This window comes from Hemitrygon akajei, chromosome 14 (genome assembly GCF_048418815.1).
Source record: "Hemitrygon akajei chromosome 14, sHemAka1.3, whole genome shotgun sequence".
Lineage (NCBI taxonomy): Eukaryota > Metazoa > Chordata > Chondrichthyes > Myliobatiformes > Dasyatidae > Hemitrygon > Hemitrygon akajei.
This window is the reverse complement of record NC_133137.1, coordinates 32,474,903-32,495,809: the sequence shown is the minus strand read 5'-3', so window position 1 is coordinate 32,495,809 and position 20,907 is coordinate 32,474,903. Positions and strand designations below refer to the sequence as shown.

The following is a 20,907-nucleotide window of genomic DNA, read 5'->3' as shown; positions in this document are numbered from 1 at the left end:
CTAACAGGGTAAATGTCCAAGGTTACAAGCAGGAAACTGCGGTAAAACAATCATCGACTCGGGTCGCAATTTGTTCGAAATCGTACAGAACATTTATCTCACAAATGTCTACAGGTATACCCTGGAGAGCAATCTGACTGTCTGTATCACCCTCTGGTATGGCGGATGGGGTGGGGAGGGGAACTACTGCACAGGATTGAAGTAAGCTGCAGAGAGTTGTAAACTTTATCAACTCCATCATGGCCCAAGCTTCCATAGTACCATGGACATCCTCAAAGAGCGATGCCTCAGAAAGGTGATGTCTATCATTAACGACCCCATCACCCAGATGCCCTTTTCTGATTACTACCATTAGGGAGAAGGTACAGCAGCTTGAAAGCACACACACAACGATTCAGGAACAGCTTCTTCCCCATTACCATCAGATTCCTGAATGGACATTGAACCCAGGAACACACACTACTTTTTAAATTTCCATTTTGTCATTATTTATTCAATTTAACTATTTTGTGTGTGTGTGTGTGTGTGTGTGTGTGTGTGTGTGTGTGTGTGTGTGTGTGTGTGTGTGTGTGTGTGTGTGTGTGTGTGTGTGTGTGTGTGTGTGTGTGTCTGTGTGTGTGTGTGTGTGTGTGTGAGTGTGTGTGTGTGTTCACTGTAATTCACAGTTTCTTTCTCTCTATTATTATCTATTGCATTGTATGGCTGCTGCAAAGTTAACAAATTTCACGACTTATGCCGGTGATATTAAACCTGATTCTGATTCTGATCTTTAAGTACCAGAAAGTGGACAAATGGAATATTTCTGACACTGTGAGGCCAAGGTTACAGTGGCTGACAAGAAAGATGCAGGAAGGATGTAGGAAAAGCCATGTTTTTTGTTTTAGCTTTTAGCCCATCCAGAAACCAACAGTTGTCCTATTGTCTTTTGCTTAGCTCATTTAGAACATAGAACATAGAAATCTACAGCACAGTATAGGCCCTTCAGCCCACAATATTGTGCCAACAATGTAACCTACTCTAGAAACGACCTAGAATTTCCTTACCGCATAGCCCTCTATTTCTCTAAGCTCCATGTACTTATCTAGGAGTCTCTTAAAAGACCCTATTGTATCCACCTCTACCACCTTCACCGGCAATCACCCTTGTACCTACTTCCAAGCACCTTAAACCTATTCTCCCTCATGTTAGACATTCCAGCCCTGGGAAAAAAACCTGTGGCTATCACCATGATCAATGCCTCTCATCATCTTATACACCTCTATCACGTTACCTCTCATCTTCCGTCACTCCAAGGAGAAACGCCCAAGTTCAGTCAACCTATTCTCAGAGGGCATGCTCTCCAATACAGGCAATGTCCCTGTAAATCTCCTCTGCACTCTCTCTATAGTTTCAACATCCTTCCTGTAGTGAGGTGACCAGAATTGAGCACAGTACTCCAAGTCTGACCAAGGTGCTATATAGCTGCAACATTACCTCACAGCTCTTGAACTCAGCCCCACAGTTGATAAATACCAACACACCATACGCCCTCTTAACAACACTGTCAACCTGCACAGCAGCTTTGAGTGTCCTACGGACACAGACCTCAAGATCTCGCTGATCCTCCACACTGCCAAGAGTCCTACCATTTATATTATATACTGTCTTCAAACTCGACCTACCAAGATAAACTGCTTCACATTATTCTGGGTTGAACCCCATCTGTCACTTCTCAGCCCAGTTCTGCATTCTACCAATGTCGCGCTGTCACCACTGACAACCCTCCAGACTGTCCACTCCACCACCAACATCTGGGTCCAACCAGTGTTCAGAACTGCAGCGTTGCAGGGCAAGGTTGTTGACCTTCAGCACCACGGACTGTAAATGAACCTACAGGACAACACAAAGGCCTGTGACAGACTGCACCATCTCCCATGGCTGGGGCAATCTGGGATATCTGTCAAAAGCCAGGCATTGGTGGGGTGGAAGAAGTGGGCAAGTAAATGTCTTTCTACACGTACAAACAAGCTGGATGAACTCAGCAGGTCGGGCAGCATCCGTTGAAATGAGCAATCAACGTCTTGGCCCGAAACGTTGAGTGCTCGTTTCAACGGATGTTGTCTGACCTGCTGAGATCATCCAGCTTGTTTCTATGTGTCATCTGCAACGTACTTTGTGTTTACTAAATGTCTTTCTACGTTCATCATTTACTTAAACCAGTTACCTGGACATGCCAAGGACTGACGCCAGAGACACAAGGCATTCTTAGGCACTTCCTGGCTTCATTTTCCATCACATTCCAGCCATCTGATGAAGCCACGTTTCCAGTTGGATCAGCAGGGTCAAGAATTACTGGTCTGAAAAATAAACCATTCCAACAAAGACCTCGTAAGTTCAAAAGCTCAACATCCATCTCCTTGAAAATTTCATGGAGTTGCTGTATAGGCAATTTGTTTTCAAAGTAAGCATACACCAATACTTTTTGACCAAGTCCCTGAAGTTCAGTTCATGACTAAAGTACCTGCCCAGCCCTGGACACCACAGAAGAAGATGCTGTTGACGGACGGGCAAGACCAGAGTTTGTTGCCCATCATGGTGTTAAGGGGATTAGTCAAAACTAATATGTTTGACCTAATATTCTTCTCTGCCCATCAGGAAACCAGCAGACAGCTCAGTTGTCCTATTGTCTTTCAGGTTTAACCTGGACCCCTACGGAGCCAACCACACTGAAGTACAGCAAATGGCTTCCTCAATTCCAAGCTCTTTTCCCTCATGTCACTGGCTGTGCTGGAAGTGAGTTTTATCTAAAACCCTGCAACGTGAGGACACCAAGGACCAGGGTTGTTTGATGGTGTGATTTACCTCAGGAACCAATTCCTGTGTTGGAATTCTGTGCAACGATCTGTAACTCTGCAAATATTAACCAGTATTTTCCTATGTGCCTTGTGAAGCGGAAATGCAATTTGAGCAGGAATAAAATCTGAGGGATAAGTGACAAACTTGTTGTTACCAAGAAGTAACATGAGAGTGAATAACATACGGAGAATTCCATAAAGTGGAGGTAAGGTTGCTTTTGTAAGTTTATTGTTCAGGGAGAGGGGCATTTGGAGGCTGATGTTCTTGGTGTGTTTTGTGTGGAGGGAGGGGCATTTGGAGGCTGATGTTCTTGGTGTGTTTTGTGTGGGGAGAGGGGGATTTGGGGACTGACGTTCTTGGTGTGTTTTGTGTGGAGGGAGGGGGATTTGGGGACTGATGTTCTTGGTGTATTTTGTGTGGGGAGAGGGGCATTTGGAGGCTGATGTTCTTGGTGTGTTTTGTGTGGGGAGAGGGGGATTTGGGGACTGACGTTCTTGGTGTGTTTTGTGTGGAGGGAGGGGGATTTGGGGACTGATGTTCTTGGTGTATTTTGTGTGGGGAGAGGGGCATTTGGAGGCTGATGTTCTTGGTGTGTTTTGTGTGGGGAGAGGGGGATTTGGGGACTGATGTTCTTGGTGTGTTTTGTGTGGAGGGAGGGGGATTTGGGGACTGATGTTCCTGGTGCGTTTTGTGTGGGGAGAGAGGGATTTGGGGACTGATGTTCTTGGTGTGTTTTGTGTGGGGAGAGGGGGATTTGGAGGCTGATGTTCTTGGTGTGTTTTGTGTGGGGAGAGGGGGATTTGGGGACTGATGTTCTTGGTGTATTTTGTGTGGGGAGAGGGGCATTTGGAGGCTGATGTTCTTGGTGTGTTTTGTGTGGGGAGAGGGGGATTTGGGGACTGATGTTCTTGGTGTGTTTTGTGTGGAGGGAGGGGGATTTGGGGACTGATGTTCCTGGTGCGTTTTGTGTGGGGAGAGAGGGATTTGGGGACTGATGTTCTTGGTGTGTTTTGTGTGGGGAGAGGGGGATTTGGAGGCTGATATTCTTGGTGTGTTTTGTGTGGGGAGAGGGGGATTTGGGGACTGATGTTCTTGGTGTGTTTTGTGTGGGGAGGGGGATTTGGGGACTGATGTTCTTGGTGTGTTTTGTGTGGGGAGAGGGGGATTTGGGGACTGATGTTCTTGGTGTGTTTTGTGTGGGGAGGGGGATTTGGAGGCTGATGTCCTTGGTGCATTTTGTGTGGGGAGGGGGATTTGGGGCCTGATGTTCTTGGTGTGTTTTGTGTGGGGAGAGGGGCATTTGGAGGCTGATGTTCTTGGTGCGTTTTGTGTGGGGAGGGGGATTTGGGGACTGATGTTCTTGGTGTGTTTTGTGTGGGGAGAGGGGGATTTGGTGACTGATGTTCTTGGTGTGTTTTGTGTGGAAGGAGGGGGATTTGGGGACTGATGTTCTTGGTGTGTTTTGTGTGGGGAGAGGGGGATTTGGGGACTGATGTTCTTGGTTTGTTTTGTGTGGGGAGAGGGGGATTTGGGGACTGATGTTCTTGGTGTGTTTTGTGTGGGGAGAGGGGGATTTGGGGACTGATGTTCTTGGTGTGTTTTGTGTGGGGAGAGGGGGATTTGGGGACTGATGTTCTTGGTGTGTTTTGTGTGGGGAGAGGGGGATTTGGGGACTGATGTTCTTGGTGTGTTTTGTGTGGGGAGAGGGGGATTTGGGGACTGATGTTCTTGGTGTGTTTTGTGTGGGGAGAAGGGGATTTGGGGACTGACGTTCTTGGTGTGTTTTGTTTGGGGAGAGGGGGATTTGGGGACTGATGTTCTTGGTGTGTTTTGTGTGGGGAGAGGGGGATTTGGGGACTGATGTTCTTGGTGTGTTTTGTGTGGGGAGAGGGGGATTTGGGGACTGATGTTCTTGGTGTGTTTTGTGTGGGGAGAGGGGGATTTGGGGACTGATGTTCTTGGTGTGTTTTGTGTGGGGAGAAGGGGATTTGGGGACTGACGTTCTTGGTGTGTTTTGTTTGGGGAGAGGGGGATTTGGGGACTGATGTTCTTGGTGTGTTTTGTGTGGGGAGAGGGGGATTTGGGGACTGATGTTCTTGGTGTGTTTTGTGTGGGGACAGGGGGATTTGGGCACTGATGTTCTTGGTGTGTTTTGTGTGGGGAGAGGGGGATTTGGGGACTGATGTTCTTGGTGTGTTTTGTGTGGGGAGAGGGGGATTTGGGGACTGATGTTCTTGGTGTGTTTTGTGTGTGGAAGGAGGGGGATTTGGGGACTGATGTTCTTGGTGTGTTTTGTGTGGGGAGGGGGATTTGGGGACTGATGTTCTTGTTGCATTTCGTGTGGAGGGAGGGGTCTCTGGTGATTTAGGATCGTGTTGCCTTTCTATTTTGTGCAGGGGATCGGGGTTGCTGTTTCTCTCTGAACTGACTTCCATGGATTTTCTTTGTTTCATGGTTAACTGGAGAAGAAAAATCTCAGAGTTGTATACTGCACACATCCATTAAAAAAATGACCCTTTCAACTTTGCAACACACACAAAATGCTGGAGGAACTTAGCAGACCAGGCAGCATCTACGGAAAAGAGTACTATCGACCTGTTGGGCCGAGACCCTTCAGCAGGACTGGAGAAAAAAAGATGAGGAGCAGAGATAAAAGTTGGGGGGAGCGGAGGGAGAAACTCAAGGTGATCGGTGAAACCAGGAGCGGGCAGGGTGAAGGATCGCAGCTGGGAAGTTGATTGGTGAAAGAGATACCGGGCTGCAGAAGGGGGAATCTAATAGGAGAGGACAGCAGGCCGTGGAAGAGAGAAAAGAGGAGAGGAGCACCAGAGGGAGGTGATGGGTAGACAAGGAGAAAGGCCGAGAGAGGGAAAAGGGGATGGGGAATGGCAAAATGTGGGGGGCCATTACCGTAAGTTGATGTTCATTCCATCAGGTTGGAGGCTACCCAGACAGAATATAAGGTGTTGTTCCTCCAACCTGAGTATGGCCTCATTGCAACAGTAGAGGAGGTCACGGATAGGCACATCAGAATGGGAATGGGAAGTGGAATTAAAATGGATGGCCACTGGGAGATCCTGCTTTTTCTGGCTGAAGGAGCTTAGCCGTTCGGCAAAGCGATCTTGAAGCTTTTTAGGTGACTGAAAGGATTACCACTGGTGGAAAAGGAACGGAGGGGTCTGGCTCCCTGGCTAGGAGAGGTTGTAGATGCAGGGTGTGGTGAGGTAATGGAGGGTAGGTTGTGGTTGGTGAGAACTGAAAATGAGGGAGATGGTTTGGAATTTCATCACTTCAGGTGAGACAATGCAGGTTACTTTAGAATTAGGAACATTTAGAAGTGCATTGAAGCATCTTTATACTATGATAAGATTATTTTTCCCTCTGTTAGGCCTGTCTGTACAGGAATTTGAAACGGAACATTAACTAAAATAAAAAAGTAGTTTTAATTGTCAGTGTGAATTGTGGTTGTGCATCTTACCTCCTCTCACAGAGTTTATTTTTTAAAAATTCTGCCAAGGATCCATTAGTGACATCGTAGTAGTCAGTCCAGTAGATGCACAGTTCCTGATGTCTGCAGATCAGTTCCAGGACTGTGCGGAACCCTTCAGCCGTGTCAAAACTCTCCTTGTGATTACCTTGTTCCCAGGCATGGATCGTCAGTAACTCCAGGGCATACTTTGGTGGCAGTCGTGACTGCCGTGGCTTCACGTACTGAGAAAGTTATTGACAAAGATAAATAAATAAGTGATGTAAAACATACTCCTTCCTATCCTGTATTTTTCTCTCTACATTTTAATCCTTTGTTATTTGTCTTGAGGAAGATACATACCCCGTAGATTCCGGATTTTAAGTCGCTACTTTTTTCCCACATTTTGAACAGCTTTGAACTCTGCGGCCTTTAATACGAAGCGGCTAATACATGGTTTTTTTTCATGCCGCCAAAAACATTTTGCCTCGTAACAGTAGACCAATAAAATTGATGAGTAGTTCACAGAGGTCCAATGAAATTGTACGATAAATCAAGCGCACTTTCACAATTAAATTATTGTAAATCAGTCATTTGTACTCACCCTCATCAACATGGAAAACACTCGAAGAAAAGCATTGTGCTGCCTTTATGGCAGTTATTTAGTTTATAATATTTTCGCTTAGTAATTCATTTTCTAGTTAAAGTTAGAAGAGTTTTAACTATATTTGTTTTCTGTACTACATCGCGGGATGCTATGACGTCACACCCAGTTTCGCCGCGTCTTGTGGGAAAATGCCGGTTTGCGATAAACGGGACGGCGGGGGGCGAGCGGCGGAGCGGCAGAGCGAAAACGCTGCTTTTAAGTTAAAGGCGATCAATAACTTTTCCTGGTAGGCTGCAGTATATATATTTTTTACCAGTCGTTAGGAGATATTGGAATGTTGTTCAGTAAAAAAGTATACGCAACGTATATTTAAAAGTAGCCGCGTTACAGGCACGGTTGGAAAAAAAGCATTTGCAATATGTATTTGTTTATGTTACCATATGGATTTAATTAAAAGTTAAAAAATCCTCACGTGTAATATCTTTCTGTGTAAATATCTCATATTACAACGTGGGACACCTGCGGCCTAAAATCCGGTGCGGCCTGTACAAGTAAAAAATTGATTTTCTTTCTAAAATTAGAGCCAGCGGCTTTTAATCAGGTGCGCTCTGTAGTCCGGAATCTACGGTACTTTGGGCACACCCAGATCAACGATGACATAAAAATATCCTTTGACCAATCTTTGTGTAGCCCTCAATCCATTATTTCCATCACTCAAACTGCTACATATAAAGTTAATTTCCCTTCATAAAAATAAGTTTGAGGGCACATAGCCTGAGGCTCAGGCTGCCATCGACAGATCTTTGAGGACCAAACCTAGTCTCAACATATTGATGTAGCTATAAAGAAGGCAAGACAAGACGGTGGCTAAATTTAATTAGGACTTTGTCACCTAATACACTCAAAAACATCTACAGATGCACTGTGGAGAGCATTCTGACTGGATCATCACCATCTGATATGGGTGTGGCGCTACTACACAGGATCAAGGTAAGATTCTGTGGTGGTTCAGTCCGAAGTCCGTTGTCGGGTCCGCAGACTCCGGACTCCGGGTTTTCCGGCGGTCCCTTGCTGCGGTTGGACTTAACTAGAAACACCTGAGGCTCACATTGGAACTGGGAATATAAGTGGCCCTGGTATTGAGTGTGGTTGGGTTGTTGTTGTTTACTCATGGCACAGGTGGCTGGTGGAAGGCTAGAATGGACTCTTGCCATCCTTGGGGCCGCGTTGGAGAACCATGGCTTCTGGGAGCCTTGCTGTCAGTAGTCGGAGTGGTCATTGCGCTATGGATTCAGTTGTTTCCTGGGCCAGCTGAGTGGCCGTCAGCCACTCCGAGCTAGGTAGGGATCCGGTTACTTCCGTAGCCAGCCAAGACTGCCGGCCGTAACGGCTACTCGGAGCTACCCCGATGCAGAGGTGGAACTGTCTGTCGTTCCTTGGTGTTTGTCTCTTCCTGTCCTTGCCCCGGTGAGGTAAGTCTGGCCGTTCTGCCGTTGCCCTGCTGGGGGAATCTGTCTTGTCTTGTCTTTGCCTCCTTTGTTTAGGTCAGGCTGTTCTGCTGTTACCTGATGGATGGTCCTGCCCCACCTTGGTGTGGCGTTATAGATGAGTCCCGGCTTGTCGGAGGATAAGTCCGGGCTCTATGTCTGTGTACTGTCCCGTCTCATGTCAGTGTCCTGTTAAAGATGAGTCCCGACTTGTCGGAGGATAAGTCCTGGTTCCATGTTGATGTACAGTTCCTAGTCTACCCCTAGCTCCAGCCTCTGAGTTCCCCAAGCTCCAAGCCTGCGGCCTCCAGCCTCAAGCCTCGACCCAAGCCTGCGGCCTCCAGCCTCAAGCCTCGTCAAGTCCTCGCCTGGGTTTGGGGGTCTAAGCCCGAGGCAAGGTTCTGGGTCCTTGTCCCGAGGCAAGGTTCTGGGTCCTTGTCCCGAGGCAAGGTTCTGGGTCCTTGTCCAATCTCGAGCTCGGAGTCCACCCTAGGCTCCTTGTTCCCAGTCCCTCGTCCTGGTCCTGCTTCCCTTGCCTAGACTGCATCCCATCCCATCCTTGGGTTCCGTCTCATCCTGTTTCTGGGACTCCAATGACTGTGTCCTGCAGTTGGGTCCTGATTCAACACCTGACTTATGACAGATGCAGAGAGTTATAAAATCAGTTAGATCCATCATGGTTACTTGCCTCCATAGTATCCAAGACTTCTTCATAGAGTGGTGCCTCAGAGAGGTGACGTCCATCATTAAAGACCCCCACCACACAGAACATGTCCTCTTCTCATGTTACCGTCAGGAAGGAGGTACAGAATCCTGAAGGCACACTCTCAGTGATTGAGGAACAGGTTCTTCCCCTCTACTGTCCAATTTCTAAATGGACATTGAACCCAGGAACACTACCTCACTAACAAGAGAAAATCTGCTGATGCTGGAAATCCAAGCCAATGCTGAAGGAACTCAGCAGGCCAGGCAGTGTCCATGGAAAAGAGTATGGTTGACGTTTCGGGCCGAGACCCTTCATCAGGACTGGAGAAAAAAAGATGAGGAGTCAGAGTTAGAAGGTAGGGGAGGGGAGGAAGAAACACAAGGTGATAGGACGGGTGGAGTGGTGAAGTAAAGAGCTGAGAAATTGATTGGTGGAACAGATACAGGGCTGGAGAAGGGGAATCTAATAGGAGATGACAGAAGGCCACAGAAGAACGAAAAGGGGGAGGAGCACCAGAGGGAGGTGATGGGAAGGCAAGGAGATAAAATGAGAGAGGGAATGGGGAATGGTGAAGGAGGAGGGAGTCATTACCACTCTACTTCCTGTTTTTTGAATTGGCCTCCACAGGAGTGCCACTGAAGAAAGTGGAAACTGGATATTAAACAAGCTCTCTGTTTGTATTGGAATGACAATGATCATGAATCATTCTGTTCTCCAGTAACTTACCAGTTTGTACCAATATTTCAGCAGGCGGATCAAATCTTTGACTTTTGAAGTATACTTCTTTACAAACGCTCTCTGAAGTTCAGTAAAGCAGGCAGAAAATTCTCCATCTGTAGTCCTGTTTCTGCTTCCAAATCTGATCAATTCACAATGTGCTTCATTCGCATTGCACTGTCCCTCTGTAAGGAGTAAAATGGTTAATGATCAACAATCACAGTGCAGTTAATATATCTGAAACCCAGCAGGCCATGCATAGTGCTGCATTGTATTGCTGCCCTCCAGTTTAGTTAATCTCATGATTCATAACCCAAAGGTTCTCAAATTGTATCAGCTAGCTTGCGTAGCATTCCTCAAGGGACGAGGAGGAAACTCAGCCCAAGCTGCTAACTATTGTCGTTTAACATATGGCACACGGTTCTGGGCCCCCCACGATAGGAAGCATGTTGAGACTTCAGAGAGAATGCAGAAGAGCTTTACCAGGATGCTGCCCGATTTAGAGGACGTGCTCTCACGAGAGGCTGGATAAACTTGGGTCGTTTTCTCTGGAGTGTCGGAGGCTAAGGGAGATCTGACAGAGGTTTACAAGATTATGAGAGGCATAGATAGGGTAGTCAGGGGGTATCTGTTTCCCAGGATTGAAATGTCTAATACTAGAGGGCATGCATCGGAGGAGAGAGGGGTTTATTAGGAATTTCCGACAGCTCATTCAGTGGCAGGGGCAGGGCACGGCGACGAGGTTTCTCCCAGGTCGGCAATGTGTGTTTAAAAGTACAGAAGGGGCAAGCGGGGGCGACCACTGTCAGGGTGGCAATTGTTGGGGCAGACGTTGTTGGGACTATGTTAGTGGTGAAAATAGGAGTGTTAGGCTTTGGCTAAAGGAGGCTTCGGATTGAAAGAGGCGTTAGCTCTGGGTAAGCTTCTGTTAAGGTTCCAGTTTTTTTCTCTTACTGTGCCTAGCGTAGTAAATGGCTGCTGGGTGTTGATTGGATGTTGGAATCCTGGGAGACCCAGACTCTCCCAGGGATCTGCGTTTGCATGCAGTGCATCCAGCTACAGCTCCTGAACACCGTGTAGGGAACTGGAGCAGCAGCTTGGTGCCTTTGGCTTGTACGGGAGAGTGAGGAGATCATCGATCAGAGTTACAGGGCAGTAGTCACCCTGAAATTGCAGGAGGCAAGAAGTTGAGGAGCAGATCTGTGGGTGAAAGTGCCTTGTTAATGAGAGAGGTCAGAGGAGAATGGCCAGACTGGTTCAAGCTGACAGGAAGGTGACAGTAACTCAAATAACCAGACATTACAATAGTGGGTGCAGAACAGCATCCCTGACCTCACAACTCAACGAACGTTAGCAGCAGAAGACCGTGGACTTCACTGTGGGCAATATTTCCCTGTTAATGTATGAGAGAATTCAGCGGAGAATGGCTTGACTGTCTCAAGCTGACAGGAAGGCAACAGTCACTCAACTAGCCACGCATTAGAACTGTGGTGGGCAGAAGAGCATCTCGAATGCACAACACATCCAACGTTGAAGTGGATGAGCTACAGCAGGAGGAACAGTATCTAACGAAGGGGCCACCGAGTGTGTTCTTCCTGATTAAAGATAGCAATAACTAAATATTGAACTCAATTGTCCCAGGATCTGAACCATGAACTAGAAAAGGGACACTGAAGGGAGAAAATCAAACAAGCTCCACTCTTCACATCATTCTAGAACAGTATTTCCCAACCTTTTTTAATGCCACAGACTCTTAGCAATAACCAAGGGGTCCATGGACCCCAGGTTGATAACATCTGTTCTAGAGCTTACACAAGAATTAAAATACGTTTCAGGTTTAATAATATTTCTAAACATAGGTGACAAAACATTGCTGCAGATTCTTACTTAATGCATCATAGGTCGGCAGAACATCAAATGACACACTCTCTGAAGATTTCTTTGATTTCAACTCAAAGCTCAGAGATTTTGGTGGGATGCTGCTTTGTTTTATTGAGGTGATAGTAATATCACGGATCTCATACGCAAGGCTCCTGGAGCATACTTCCAGCATTTGCTGAATTTCCCTCAGAATTTCCAGCCTGGTGTCTCTCTGGTCCTGGAAACTTTTGAAGCAACTGAGGAAGACGACAAGATCTGCATCTGAGCTCTTTTTTACGGCTGTACCTTTGCCTGATGACCCACCCTGTCAAAAAACAAGAATGTTTAATTATTTTTGATTATTACAATGAGTGGCAGACAGTTCCATTCCAGATCTATGATGTAAACAAACGACCCACATTGATTAGCTTCACTATCGATCGTCATGGGATTACAGTCTGTTTAAGTTGTTACTTTGTTTTCACAGTTACACACGGTAGCTATTTTCCAGCTGCTTTAAGAACCTAGAACATAGAACACTACAGCACAGTAACAGGCCCTTCGGCCCTCCATGTTGGGCCGACTCATATATCCCTAAAAAAAGTACTATACCCATACTACCCCGTAACCCTCTATTTCTCTTTCATCCATGTGCCTATCCTTTCCATCCAAGTATTCCCCTTTTCCACAAACCCTCAATGAGATGGGAACTCCACAATTTTCCCCCGACATAGATATTCTATGCATTTGATCATAAATGATCACTGACAGCAGGTTATTGCACTTTATTGGCAAAACATCCAGCCTCGTGCTCACTGAAGAGACAGTTTTTATAGAAAAGTAAACAGGAGCAAGAAGACCTGTGCTGATAACTCAATCCTGAATCTGTGGAACGCACTGCCACAGCCTGTGGTGGAGGCCATATCCATGGGGATAGTTAAAGCAGAAATTGATAGTTTCCTGATCGGGCTGGGCATCAAAGGATATGACCGAAAGGCAGGTGTATGGGGTATTGAGTGGGTTATAGTATCAGCCATGATGGAATGGGGGATCAGACTCGATGGGCTGAATGGCCTAATTCTGCTCCTGTATCTTATGGTCACTGCAACCAGCACTATGTGATTCAGCTGGAAGAATCTCACCACATCATTGGTTTATGGATGACTCAATTCATACTGGCCGTATGAAACTTGAGTTGAAATTTGGGCAACTTAATTCTGGATGTGAGCTGCCCACATTTCAGAGGGAATTGAGCATCTGAAGAGCAATTCTATAAGCTCCATTGTTTTTGTGTTTTCTAAATGTCCAGTGATTAATCAGGATAAATATACCTATTCGTAGAGAGTGCTGTCTGTATCACTTGCCAGACCCACGAACATGATTCTACATTGCAGGCATGGCTGCTATACAAGGGAGTAAGGGGATTAGGACCTCATGATTTATAAGGCAGACTTTGAACTGGGGTTCCAGTGAGCTAGAAGATAATGTGGGAAATTCGGACCCAGTGGGTTTGAAGGCAGGGGGTAAACTGGTTACTGGTCAGTTAAAAAGCAATGTTGACAGGGTTTGCTCTGTTCCCTTCCCTTTCTACAAGGGTAAATGCATTAGTATTAATGGATTGAAACCTGACTGTGGTTGCTGCAGGTGAGGTGAGCTGTGTTATAAGGGAGACGTACTTTTGGGAAATGTGGAAGTTCTGGATGCTTGTCGACTGCAAACCTGAAACAGATTCCATTGGCATGACAACCTGATTGACTGGTGAGAGCCCATTCACCACCTCCCTGCAACCAGCATCACGTGATTCTGCTGCTAATGTAGTGCTGCCCATGATGTCAAGAGAAGAGGGAGGGCAGATCTGATCTCTGGCCTTGGGGAGCTCGTAGGAGGACAAAGGAGGGGAAAAGCAGACAAAAATACAATCTCCAACTCTAAATAATAATTCAACTGATCAATCATATCACAGTGGTGAGTTGTGTCCTCACCCTTTTCCCTGCCTCTATTTATACCAAAATTGTTTAGGTTTCAGATTTTCAAAGTTTTAACATCTCAGCCAATCCCAAACCATAATTTTTTTTGGATGGGACCAGAAGGATGAAACGAAAATTCAAATTGTCACCATTGGCCACCTCAGAATCCGGAAAGCTGAAGTAGAAGCAGACCATTCCTGATCTCTATCAGCTGTCCAGGAAGACGATGACAGCTAGGATACCTTGGGAGGTGTCCCAACGAGCCAAAACAGATTATAATTTAATGTATTTTTTGGCAGAAACTCAATAATGCTGTTCCACAACGGTTTGCTGCCAAACTTGTGAAGATAATGGGAAACCTGTTTGATGTTCTGGTGTCCTAGAAGAAAGTCCATTTACTAGCTAATTTATCTGAAATTCAGCAGCGCAAAAGGCTGTAAATTCGGAGATTCAGCCAACACCATTACAGGCACCAACATCCCTACCAATGAGAACATTGTCAGGAGGCAGTGCCTCAAGGAGGTAGTGTCTATCATTAAGGTCCCTCACCATCAGGGACATGGCCTTTTCTCATTACTACCATCAGGGAGGTGGTACACATTCAACGTTTTAGGAACAGCCTCTTCTCCCTTTGCCATCAAATTTCTGGATGGTTGATGAACCCAGGAACACCATCTCACTATTCCTCTTCTGCACTATTTATTTATTTCTTTACTAGTTGTAACTTCTCATAATATTCTCAGTCTTGAACTGCACTGTTGCCACAAAATAACAGATTTCACAATGTATGTCAGTGATAATAAACCTGATTCTAACATCATCACATTCATCTGAAAACAACTCCACTCATAAGGAAAGGAATTAAAAGATAAATTAAAATAAGCAATTATTCAGATCACTTGCAGGTACAGTAAATATTTGTATTAAAAGCCAAGCAACTCACCTTAACAGCTCTGATCACTTTAATGCTGGGTTGATACATGAAACATCGATTCTTTAAAAATTCACAGATTCTGTGCACAGCCTGCTTCACCTCAGCATTAAATCCAACTGGCTCCAAGTTTCTTTTGATGAACTCGTCCAGTCTCCTGGGCTCTGTGCAGTACAGCTCCATCGTTGCTGAGAGTATGTTCTTCCTCAGGAGTGTGGTTTTACCTCTGTCCCACAGCTGCTCCCACAGGTGCAGTGGATGTGGAGCAGAACCGACAGTAACCTCTTTATAAACTGCTTGTTAGCTCCACCTTCAAATAATAAAAAGGCAGTGCAACGTGAAGATATGTAATCTTTTCCTAGTGCAGTGAAATTTGTACACATCACAGTTCAGTGACTGATCCACCCCCTGCACTGCTTACTGGATGTTTTGGAACACCTTCCCACCCTACCTCTTGTGAAAATGCCATCCCAGTCTCACAATTCCTCCATCTCCGCCACATCTGCTCTCAGGATGAAGCTTTTCATTGCAGAGCAAAAGAGGTGTCGTCCTTCTTCAAAGAAGGGGGCTTCCCTTCCTCCACCATCAACGCTGCCCTCAACAGCATCTCTTCTATATCGCACAAGTCTGACCTCACCCCATCCTTCCGCCATCCTACTAGTCCATATAACCATATTACAATTACAGCACGGTAACAGGCCATCTCGGCCCTTCTAGTCTGTGCCGAATGCTTACTCTCACCTAGTCCCACCGACCTGCACTCAGCCCATAACCCTCCATTCCTTTCCTGTCCATATACCTATCCGATTTTACTTTAAATGACAATATCGAACCTGCCTCTACCACTTCTACTGGAAGCTCATTCCACATCTACCACATCAGGATAGTAGTCCTCATCTACCACCTCACCAGCCTACACATCCAGCACATAACCCTCCGTAACGTCCGTCATCTCCAACGGGATCCCAAGCACATCTTTTCCCACCCACACTTTCTGCTTTCCGCAGGGACGAGTAATTGAGAACGCAAGTGGAATGTTGCTCTTTGTTGCCAGTGTGGTGGAGTGTGAAAGAAGGATTGTTCTATGGGGAAATTCATCACGGGTAATACTGTCCCAATCACTCAGCACGTCTACATGGAATGCTAACATAGGAAAGCAGCATCCATCGTCGGAGATCCCCATCTCCCAGGACATGCATTCTTTTCACTTCTGCCATCAGGTAGAAGGCACAAGAGCCTCAGGACTCCCTCCACCAGGTTCAGGAACAGTTACTACCCCTTAACCATTAGACTCTTGAATAAAATTAAGGGTCTCGTTCTTGCCCCATCATCATCATTTAAAAGATCACTCCCTACTTGTACATAGTTCTTTCCCTTTGCTTGTTTTTTTCTTTCCATTCGTTTCTATAAGTGTATACCTCAGATAAATACTTTGTGGAGATTTGTGATATATATGATTATATGATATATATGTACAATGTCTGAAATACATCTTGTGGAAATGTTTGTTTGATGATGAACTTCAATAAAAAAATAAATTACAAAAAAAAAGAAAACTTCCCACGACCAATGATCTCACTTTTAGGGACTCTTTATCTCATTATCTCATGTTCTTGCTATTTATTACCAGTTATTTATATTTGCATTTGCAGAGTTTGTTGTCTTCCGCACTCTGGCTGGTCTTTCAATGATCCTTTTATACTAACTGTTCTATAGATTTGTTGAGTATGCCCGCAAGAAAATGAATCTGAGGGAAAATGATGAAAATGATGGCATATAAGTACGTACTTTGATAATAAAATTTACTTTGAATTTGAAGTTAAGTGTTCTGTGGAATTAGGCCAGAAAGGGCAGCAGGTGTCAAAATGGAGTAGAACGAAACACATCCGTTATAAAACTGTTTACATCCCGTTTTTTATATATCAGGCATGTGAAAAGAGAATTAAAGTCACTTATTACAAAAAGCCGAAAGCCCAGGACACAGCCGCGACACGTTCGGTGCCACAATTACATCAGGAGTGCAGTGGCCTCTCTGTGTAAATTCGGACCTCAGCGATAAACGGAGGTAATCATGTTAAGTTTCACTGCGAAACGTACAGCCCAGGGTTAATCGAACGATGAAAGGCGTTGTTTCGACACAAGTAAACAATATTTGTGTCGATTGACAGGCTGAAGTTCGGCAAACATTTTATTGCTTAAGTTTTTATTTATTTCCCCGTTTCGGGTAAGTTTCGATTTCAAGATCTGACGTTGCAAATAACACAGGAAACGTCCACAGTCAGAAGCAGGAAATTGCAGAAAAAAATAATCTGCAGTTGTTAGAAATCGGAGAGAGCAAGTTATCGTTAAGCGCAGAGAGCGGACACAGGGAATACTGTATCTCTGGTAGAGTGAGGCCACGGTTAAAGTGACTGACAGGCGAGATGTAGTGAGGATGTTTCCCCTTACTGGGTAGCCTGGGACCAAGAGACATCGTTGACAGGAGGAACTTAACTCCGAGATGGAGAATGGAGAGCTCTCTACCCGGAGTGAAGTGGAAACCCAGTAAATTTCATCCATTTTAGGTTTGACATCACCAGGTTCAGGGACAGTATTAACCCCCACACTCCACTCACCTCAACACAGAACTGATTCCACAACCTGTGGACTCACTTTCAATGACTCTACACCTGATCTTCTGAATATTCTTCATTTAACTATTTTATAGTATTAATTTAAATTTGCACAGTTAGTCTTTTTTTTGCAAATTGGTTGTAAGTGTGTAGTTTTTCATTAATTCTGTGTATTTCTGTGTTTTAAATGCCTGCAAGAAAATGAATCTCAGGGTTGTATATGCTGACAGATGCACACTTTGATAACAAATCAACTTTGAACTTGAGGTTCACGTCTACTATTATCGTAGGCATACATTGACGGATGTAAATGCCATAACAATGAGTCTTTCTGGATAATTACAAGATGAGGACAAGCATAAGCTAAAATAAACTTAAATAAATTATCAATAACTTGCATATGTGCAAATTAAACAGTGACAAATTAGACAGTGAAAAAAATATTCTGAGGTGTTGCCAAGGTTTTTCAGATTGGTTCATGAACTTAACAGCAGTAGGAATGAAGATTTGAGACGTGGGTCTTCAGACTCCTGCACCTCCTGCCTGATGCCAGCATCCAGGTAGTGGGGATCCCTGATGAGGGATGCCCCTTTCCGGGAACATTCCCCCTTGTAGGTGGGAGAGTCCTACCCCTGATGGAACTGTCTCAGTCCACCCTCTCCGACATTCCCACACAAATCTTCACAAAGTCTCTGCAACACTCCCACAGTCTCAGTTTTTCCTCATCTGGCTGAAGTGCTACAGTCACAGAGCCCTTTCCCCTTATCCCGTAATACTACTGGCTTTCAACAATCAATCTCAGAATTTTAATCCCAGAATTAAAACTAACAATGAACCTGGCATCAATTACTATATGCAAATGAGAATAAACTTATCCAAGTTTATACCATTGCCTGTTTTGAAATGTTTCCTAAAGTCACTTCTGAAATGAGAATCTCTAACTTTCAGACCATTTACAAAGGAGTGGACTCTCAAAAAGAGATGGGTTTATTTCTATCCGACCATTCAGTTCCACTTAACACAGAGTAGTATAGCACAGTCCAGACCATTTGGCCCAAGATGTGTGTCGACCTTTTAACCTAGGCCAAGATCAGACAGATGCATCCCTCTCACAGAGCCTTCTGTTTCTCTTTCATCCATGTGCCTGTCTAAGAGACTGTTAAACCTCCATAATGTGTTGCCTTTACCCTCACTTCTGGCAATGCATTCCACACACTTACCACTCTCATACACATTCCTCCGATCACCTGAAAATTATACCCTCTTGTATTGGCCATTTCCACTTGGGTAAAGAAAGGCACTGGCTGTCTACTCTATCAGTGCTTCTTATTATCGTATACAGCTCTGTCAATTATACACCTTTACCTTGGAAACGTAAACCAAGTCACCCCTACCCTGTTAAATTCCAAGGATTTCAAATGATTTCAAATGATTATTTCACCTCATAATTTAACTCTGGAGTCCTGCAATCATTCTGCATTGTGCTAATATTATTTTGTGACTGTCCATGCTTGGTCATCACTATATGCTGTATGTGTTTTGCACCTTGCCCCCAGAGGAACGATGGTTCATATTAGTTGTATACGTATGTATAGTTGAATGAGAATAGACTTGAAGTTGAAGCTGAACATAAATGTTTGTTGCTCTCTCTCTGGGCTATAATATCCCATCTATGATGGTGCTGTTCAGAAATGGTCATGCTGTGACTGAACCAAAGTTCGTGCAGCCGTAATGAATCCTATGTCTTCTAATGTTCAACACCTCAGTATAAAGGACAACCATCTACCCGCACTTTGACTGTACCCCGAACCTGTAAAGATTACTTTAATGATTCCGTCTTTTAAATACTCATGCTGCACTTCCAATATTTAGGCCAACGTAGATAAACTTAAATTCTCCTGCATGGATATCTATTTCCCAAAGTATTGCTTGTTCACTCAAACAATTAACATTACCTGCCGGTGTAAATCTTGCACCTGTTGCCACGGGAACAAAGTCACCAGAGAGAAGTAGCTGGTAGATATGAAGCAGAAATGGGACATGGCAAGCATCACATTGAGACCTTTTCGGAGGAAGAGGCCTGCTCAGCACAAGACTACCTGACATTTTATATGCTGAAGATAAAAGGACAATTCTGTATTTACAATGTATTTCTTTGAACCACACATAACTGTCACATTCCGTTCGGAGCAGGCAGCGAAGTGAGAGTGCTTTGGCTCAACCGGCTTAGGCGGTAATGGAACGAGGCGAGGTAGGTTTACCTGTGTTAATTATGGAAAGGAAGGATGTGTGTGAGGCTGGTTTTCTGTACTCGGTGTCAGACGTGGGACGTCCTGTAGTCTCCCAGCCTCCCGGATGGCCATATCTGCACCTGTTGTGTTGAGCTGCAGCTCCTAATGGACCACGTTAGGGAACTGGAGTTGTCGCACAATGACCTTTGTCTGGTCAGAGAACTGAACTGAAGAGACTGTATGTAGATATGTAGATCAGCCTACAAGAGGAGAGACCGTACTTGATTTGGTATTGAGAAATGAACCTGGTCATGTGTCAGATCTCTCAGTGGGAGAGCATTTTGCAGATACTGATCATAATTCTATCTCCTTTACAATAGCATTGGAGAGAGATAGGAAGAGACAAGTTAGAAAAGCGTTTAATTAGAGTAAGGGGTATTATGAGGCCATCAGACAGGAACATGGAAGCTTAAATTGGGAACAGATTTTCTCAGGGAAAGATACGGAAGAAATGTGGCAAATGTTCAGGGGATATTTGTGTGGAGTTCTGCACAGGTACGTTCCAATGAAGCAGGGGAGTTATGGCAGGTTACAGGAAACGTGATGTACAAATGCTGTAGTTAATCTAGTCAAGAAGAAAAGCTTACAAAAGGTTCATACAGCTAAGTAATGTTAGAGATCTAGAAGATTATAAGGCTAACAGGTAGCAGCTTAAGAAGGAAATGAGAAGAGCCAGAAGGGGTCATGAGAAGGCCTTGGCGGGCAGGATTAAGGAAAACCACAAGGCATTCTACAAGCATATGAAGGGCAAGAGGATAATTTGTGAAAGAATAGGACCTAACAAGAGTGACTGGGAAAGTGTGTATGCAACTGGAGGAATTAGCAGAGGTTCTTAATGAATGCTTTACTTCAGTATTCACTTGGGAAAAGGATCTTGGTGATTGTAGTGATGACTTGCAGCGGACTGAAAAACTTGAGCATGTAGATATTAAGAAACAGGATGTGCTGGAGCTTTTGGAAAGCACCAAGTTGGATAAGTCGCAGGGACCGGATGAGATGTACCCCAGGCTATTGAGGGAGGCGAGGGAGGAGTTTGCTGAGCCTCTGGTAATGATCTTTGCATCATCAATGGGGACAGGAGAGGCTGTGGATGTTGTGCCCTTATTCAAGAAAGGGAGTAGAGATAGCCCAGGAAGTTATACACCAATGAGTCTTACTTCAGTGGTTGGTAAGTTGATGGAGAAGATCCTGAGAGGCAGGATTTATGAACATTTGGAGAGGTATAATATGATTAGGAATAATCAGCATGGCTTTGTCAAGGGCAGGTCGTGCCTTACGAGCCTGATTGAATTTTTTTAGGATGTGACTAAACACATTGATGAAGGAAGAGCTGTAGATGTAGTGTATATGGATTTCAGCAAGGCATTTGATAAGGTACCCCATGCAAGGCTAATTGAGAAAGTAAGGAGGCATGGGATCCAAGGGGAC

General features: G+C 44.9%; 1 protein-coding gene across 1 annotated transcript in view; it reads right to left on the bottom strand.

Annotated features, from left to right (window-relative positions):
* LOC140738947 (2'-5'-oligoadenylate synthase 3-like) overlaps positions 1-20,907 on the bottom strand; it is a 75,088-nt gene that overhangs the window by 30,766 nt on the left and 23,415 nt on the right. Inside the window, exons 7-11 of the mRNA XM_073066958.1 lie at positions 14,589-14,869; positions 11,706-12,003; positions 9,828-10,003; positions 6,314-6,546; positions 2,204-2,336 (exon numbers count right to left, since the gene is read on the bottom strand). Coding sequence (XP_072923059.1) covers positions 2,204-2,336; positions 6,314-6,546; positions 9,828-10,003; positions 11,706-12,003; positions 14,589-14,869 — 1,121 coding nt within the window. The remainder of the gene's footprint in view (positions 1-2,203; positions 2,337-6,313; positions 6,547-9,827; positions 10,004-11,705; positions 12,004-14,588; positions 14,870-20,907) is intronic.